Raw genomic sequence first — 6,722 nt, 5'->3', positions numbered from 1 at the left:
AATCCTTCACAAACACATTACCCGTTCATTACATGGTGACAGATCCAATAATTACAACCATTGCAGCATTTTCATCACCTTATCTTTAAAAAGTCTGTGTCTCTGCAGCATTGTTGCGCGTTTGCACGCCGACATCAAAAGTCTCAGAGCAAAACACGTTTGGAACATTTTAAACAATTCCCTAGAGGCTTGCACAGGCAGCAGTGGGGAAGCGAGGACAGAGGCAGAGCTACGAGAAACACCTCCCCTTGCTGGTGAGAAAAGAGTTAAGCCTATTACTGCAGACCAATCAGGACTGGGGGAGCACTGCAAACCTCCGCAGTAAGAGAGAGAGGAAGAGAGAGGGGGAGCAAGGATGTGAGGGAGGAGAGGAGAGCGAGAGAGTGGGAGATGCAGAGATACCGGGAGTGTGATGGTTTGCACTCTAATTCAGAGGAAGCATAACAGAGTTAGTTTGATGTAGATTATTTACATAATCTAAGCTGATGACAAAAATGAAGACCAGAGGAAGAAACAAAAATGTCACATTTATCCATGAAGGATAACTCTTTGCTGGACTTCTTCTAAACGGGGCGCATGGAGAAAACACTGAAGACTCTTGGCTGCTCAAAGAAAATCAGGTGCGATTCCTTTAGTGCTCCTTGAAATCAACAGGAATCATCACCAGTCGACCTGCAGCTGTTGCAGCGATGGGAGGAGAGGATACGGTGTGGTGACCGGAGCGGCTCTGGAGCCTCTGTTTACTCCGCATGGTGAGCTTTGCTGTGTTTTGATAGGACACTGCACACTTGTAGGCTTGATTTAAAGTCAGACTATAAATAATGAGGGCAAGACGGCAGGCATAGCCCTAAGTGCACAGTCTTGGGTCCGGCACAGTTGAATTGTTTTTTATGAACAATGAGTCAATAAGCTAAAGGTTTTTGGTGTCTTTACTTTTAAGTTTGTATGTGTGTGCATCTTGTAGTGCACATGCACTCTGTGAAACAAGAACTTCATCTGAGCGCTTTATTACAGTGTGTGCAATCACATCTTCATGGTATAGAGGCATCACACTCACCAAACATTTCCCCTGATGTATCAGTGCGATTGAGTTAAGTGAAGGAATCTTCTACGGCTGGAACAGCCTTGAAAGGGGGACAAGACGTTTCTTTGACGAGATTACATGGATAACATGGAGTGACACACAAAGTAAGCGTGTCTTTATGACAGACTCCCCAAAGGGATCACTCTGTACTAAAGCTTCAAGGCAGCCAGTCCGGTCATGAAAACTGAATGACCATTTCATCAGCGCTGTGGCTTTATAAATAGCAAAATGTCTGCCAATAAGTCTTGCATCTGAAGACGGGAGCATGAGATGTATTGGTACAACAATGACGTGAAGTCCATGTGGTGCCGCGGAGGAACTCGATAGAAGATCAGAGGCTGCGTTCTTTGTCATTAAGAATTTCCTTGTTGCTTCTTTGCTGATAATATGTTTATAGTCACTCACACATCCCCCCACCTTCTCCCTCTGCTGTTTCTCATTCCCCATCTCACTCCCTCTGTCACTTACTCTCCTTTTTGTTCCCTTTCTCACTTCAGGTTACTGTAATCCAAAGACATACCAATGAAGGATATACAGATGAGGTCCTGCTCTGCGATTTCAAATTGATGTCAGAAATTGCTGCTCTCTGGCTGAAGAAGTGACTTCCATTACTTCATGATAATGACCTTTTCGTACACTGCTGAATCGAGCCACAATGCGTCCACTTACCGGCGATCACATGTGTCATGGTAATTGGACATCCATGTGGCAGCAAAGCCTCCGATGATTTAGAGCGCTGCCTGTTGAGAGGAAAACTGGAGACCTGAGCGTGGTTCACAAGTCAATGTTGGCTGGAGCCAGAAGAACAAAGACTGGTGTGAAGGCTGGAGAGTGAAGGCCTCTTCCATTAGCGCTCCCTGGGGAGGCAAAGGCCTCGACACCGTCTGGATGTACTGACCTATTCCCAGCACACTCTGAACACCACCTTGCTGCATACTGGGGAACAAACAATACACTGACAGCTCTTTCCTTTTGGAGTTTATCCTAACGTTTGGAAGCAGTTTACCACATTTACACATCTAAGACACATATCTTTATCTGTGAGCCGGAATAAAAACAGAAAAGGAACAAAGCACACATCTGGGTGCTCTGTGAGTTACATATTCCAGCACTGTGCTAAAGAAGACTTTTAAAAAATGTTTTCTTGGTTGGCTTGAATCGCTTCAAATTGGGAATATAATATTTTTAACAGAGGAATCCTCTGACATCTTACACTTTTTTCAACTGATTTGCCAATGCTTACATCTTCCTTAAAGCAAACCTTCACTGACTATAGCTCTTGCTTTTTGGCCGTGGAGCTCAGACAAAAAAGCTGGAATTTTTGGCGAAACACTCAGGTGCTTTTGTGCACCTCTGGGATGGAGTGAAAGGAAAAGCCTTGCTGGGGGGGCTCTGCTAGAGCGGAAACATTTCCACCGGCTATGTTTGGATGCGATGCGTCTCTCTGTGGATCCAGCATGGACTGCCTGCTCTGATTACACAGTCCTGGTGTTCAGATAGTTCTGGAGCAAAAGGTAATTAAAAGTACTTTTGCTTTTTCCTGTGTTACCTAGAATAATGTTGGGGAATAATATTCACTGTCTGTATGCAAAGCAGTTGTTGCAGTGTCTGCAGAGCTGCTGTTGAGGCTTTTTATGATTACATAAAATCAAGACCTTCTCTTAAAATGACTGAGATCTTTTGTGAGTTTATTTAAATGAAACACATTTCAATTTCTGTTTTTGAGACTAGGAGACATGGAGGCATATTTAGTCAGAGTGGAGCTGTTTTTTTATAAGTCACTCTGAATATTTCTCAGTAATAAAAAATGAAATCTATAACCAAATCACACTTAGCTATTTAAGCAATAAGAAGCATTCACGTAAGATACTATGTTTTAACGGTATACAGTCTAAAGATGCACCAAGTGTATTTCTGAGATGTGATCAGCCAGCCGGAAACTCAAAAATCTGATGCATACTTTAGGGACTGTACACAGAGACAAGTATTTACAGTTACTAAAAGCTCTGTAGCGAATATAATGCAGAGGCAGCTTTAAATGGCTAATTCGTAATCATTCTGTCTTTAAACGATAACATCCACTTCTAAAGCGATACTTCTCCAACACACTTAGTATTTATGGTACTCGATTAAAGACTGCTTTTACCAGGAGGGCTCGTAAAACATGTTTTGAAGGCTGTTACTTCTGATTTTTAAAGTCCAATCGAAATCTCCTGAAAATGTTTATTAGCACAATAAAAGTCGCAAGTGGGCCACTAAAGTCTGAACGATGCATCTCTGTAATGCATTATCGGTAATACATATGGTAAGAAAGCAACTGGCAAGGCAGGTCAGGACATTTAACTAAGACTTATCGTTAGTGTGTTATTTTTTACAATGACATCACAAACTCTAGCATTAAATTTTATGCTGTTTTTTGTGTTTTGTTTTTTACTGTCTAGAAATGAACAAATACAGACTTTTGTTACATCTGCTCTATAAGTTCTTTCTTCTTCTACCTACTTGCAGGATAATGCATATTTTTCCCTGCCGACAAAAAGAAGCCACCATGAGCAACGTCACGGTCACTGACAACACTGAGCCCATCAGCAGTGCCATGAGTCCGGCGGCCCCCGACCCGTACCCTTACCCTGTTAGCTTTCAGATCTCCCTGACAGGCTTCCTGATGCTGGAAATACTGCTAGGTCTGAGCTCCAACCTCACAGTGCTTGCACTTTACTGTATGAAGTCTAATCTCATTAGTTCTGTCAGCAACATCGTCACCATGAACCTTCATGTGCTGGACGTACTGATCTGTGTGTGCTGTATCCCCTTAACCATTGTGGTGGTGCTTCTCTCCCTGGAAAGAGACATGGCCCTCATCTGCTGCTTCCACGAAGCCTGTGTCTCCTTCGCAAGCGTCGCCACTGCTGCTAACGTGCTCGCTATCACCCTTGATCGCTATGACATTTCTGTAAAACCGGCCAACAGGGTGCTAACCATGGGCCGTGCGCTGGCACTGCTGGCTTTGATTTGGGTGCTGTCCTTTGTTAGTTTTCTTGTTCCCTTTATTGAAGTGGGCTTCTTCGCTCACGACCACACTGAGTTGAACCAGACAGTGTTGGAGAACGGGGTCCTCAGCAACGAGTACTACACTGAACCTGGCCTCTATTATCACTTGCTGGCTCAGATCCCTATTTTCTTCTTTACGGCAATTGTTATGCTAATCACCTACTCAAAGATCCTGCAGGCACTCAATATTCGCATCGGTACACGTTTCCACGCATCACAGAAGAAAAAGGCTCGCAGGAAAAAGCGTCCGTCCATGACGGCCATGTCAACACAACAGGAGGCCACGGATGCATCCCAGAGCAGCACCAGCCGCAATCCCACACTGGGCATGCGAACCTCCGTCTCCGTCATCATTGCCCTGCGGCGGGCTGTGAAGCGCCACAGAGAGAGGCGAGAACGCCAAAAGAGGGTTTTCAGGATGTCCCTGCTGATTGTGTCCACCTTCCTGCTGTGCTGGACGCCAATCACGGTTCTCAACACGGTCATCCTAAGCATGGGCCCCAGTAACCTCATGGTGAGGTTGCGACTCGGCTTCCTGGTGATGGCTTATGGGACCACCATCTTTCACCCCCTGCTCTACGCCTTTACAAGGCAGAAGTTCCAAAAGGTCTTGAAAAGCAAGATGAAAAAGCGTGTGGTGTCGATAATCGAGGCTGATCCCACACCTAATAACGCAATCATTCACAACTCCTGGATTGACCCAAAGAGGAACAAAAAGGTGACGTTTGAGGACAAAGATGCGCAGCTCAAATGTCTTTCTTCTGAAGATGTGGAGTAAAGAAGCTCGTTATATTAAGGTGAAATACAGCCAAAGCAGCTAAAAATGACTTCAAGCCATCATGAAAAAGGGAAAATGGTATTCCAAAGCAGTAATGTAAAATACGATGTGCAATATGATGTACAAATGTAGAAGGTGGATAATTTATTACTATTTATTGAGAGTTGAAATAAGTTTCATAGATGTATTATTGTACTGTAGATATTGCATGGCCTTTTGTAACAGCAGCAACAACACATTATGTACATACAGTTACATGTACAGAATAGATTAAACGAGATATTTAAATAGAGAGAGAAGTCGGAATTGTTATGTAAACGTATATTTATAATAAATTTTGTGTTCACATCCAATGCAGCTTCCTATTCTCCACTCCCTCCGGAAAGATGTTTGTGAGTCGGTAACAGCTGTGAGATTGCACACATTTATCTTGTTGCCACTTTTCTTTGACACCAGTCCCAGCGGTCTCCAGCGACCTCTAACCTTATTGCTTGGGAGCGTTTGAGACGAAGGCTCTTATACTGAAATTTGACAATAAATACAAAGCAGCAACAAAGACAGGTCATATGCAGTGCAGGTGAGAAGCGTACGCACATCACAGGCATAAACATGTTCAAGGAACAAAACATGGTGAAATGATCATGCAACAAACAACTTCAAGGATTTCTAAAGACCAGATTTGGGAGTACATGTTTGAATTTATAGGAGACTTTCTGTCATCCAGAAAAATTATATACTGAAGTTGGAAAAGAATCCACATACTACAATACTGTAGTTTTGTGTAATTGTCTTTTTACAAGTTTTAGAAAAAACAAATGCGTCTTGAAGCTATGAGATTTAATTCTTGATTTATCAGCATTGAAAGACCTAATTTAAATGGGTTCCTTTCCAAGAACGGGGTTGGTTTTATTTTTTTTTTGAGAGGTCTGGGTAATTTTCAAAGCTTAATATTTGCCCATTTTTTCCATTCAAACACCAGTTTTAATATGTGACCACTTTCCTTTTGGACCACCGTCTTGTGTTCAAGGTTTAGCCTGATGGCCCTAATTGGCTCGATGCTACTGTAAACAGGAAGATGCTGGAACAATTGTCCCTCTGTCCACCGTGAGGACAGTTTCATTTCAACATTGACTGAGAGAGTGCTGACCAAGACAAAAGCGTCTGCTCTAAAATTAGCACCTTTAAACTTGGATCAAATGTACAGCTGCCTACACAGGCTGTCCCTTTGCCCTCTGTAAAATTGAATACAATAAAATGAGACAAAGATTAAGCTTTTTGGCTACAGTGACAAGCACTTTCTTTAGGGTCAAGGTTGAGGCTTTCAAAATCTGAGAACACTATGCAATCTGCCAAGGATAGCGGTTGTAGCATTATGCTGATGTCTGTTTTGCAGCACAAAAGGGATGCTGGAAAGAAAAAGTCAAACAACTTCCAAATTCTTTACCTTCCCCTCAAATTAACACCTGGATGGTTGAAAATTAGACACAAACCTGGACACACAAGCCGCAGAACAACGATCGCAGTTTCACAGTAAAACTGGTTTTGGAATGAATGAAGCTTTTTATTGAAATCGTCGCCTCCTTAAACCCTTTGAAAACATGTGGATTGAACTTAAAAGCTGAGTTTATGCCAGGATGACGACACATATGAATGAGCTCTTCCTGTTTTATTAAGAGCACTGGCCAAATATCGAGAAATATTCCAGAGCTTTTGCTTACTGTGAGAAAAGGTCTGTGCTTTTTCCACAATTTCATAAAGAGGACCTAACTAGATACAAGTGAAGGTGAATGCATATATTTTAACCTCAAT

General features: G+C 42.7%; 1 protein-coding gene across 2 annotated transcripts; it reads left to right on the top strand.

Annotated features, from left to right (window-relative positions):
* Positions 1–349: 349 nt before the first annotated feature.
* Positions 350–5,270, top strand: LOC116710277 (G-protein coupled receptor 22-like). 2 transcript variants are annotated; one of them, XM_032549256.1, is made up of 3 exons: positions 350–620; positions 1,582–2,598; positions 3,593–5,270. In XM_032549256.1, exon 3 carries the CDS (start codon positions 3,597–3,599, stop codon positions 4,911–4,913), a length of 1,317 nt encoding a protein of 438 aa, XP_032405147.1. In that variant the 5' UTR covers positions 350–620; positions 1,582–2,598; positions 3,593–3,596; the 3' UTR covers positions 4,914–5,270. The 2 variants fall into 2 exon arrangements, with proteins under 2 accessions (XP_032405147.1, XP_032405138.1); XM_032549247.1 differs by having other exon boundaries at positions 350–752.
* Positions 5,271–6,722: the final 1,452 nt, after the last annotated feature.

Source organism: Xiphophorus hellerii, chromosome 2, assembly GCF_003331165.1.
Source record: "Xiphophorus hellerii strain 12219 chromosome 2, Xiphophorus_hellerii-4.1, whole genome shotgun sequence".
In the NCBI taxonomy this organism is placed as follows: domain Eukaryota; kingdom Metazoa; phylum Chordata; class Actinopteri; order Cyprinodontiformes; family Poeciliidae; genus Xiphophorus; species Xiphophorus hellerii.
The sequence above is the reverse complement of the archived record's forward strand: the minus strand, read 5'-3'. Positions and strand labels throughout refer to the sequence as shown.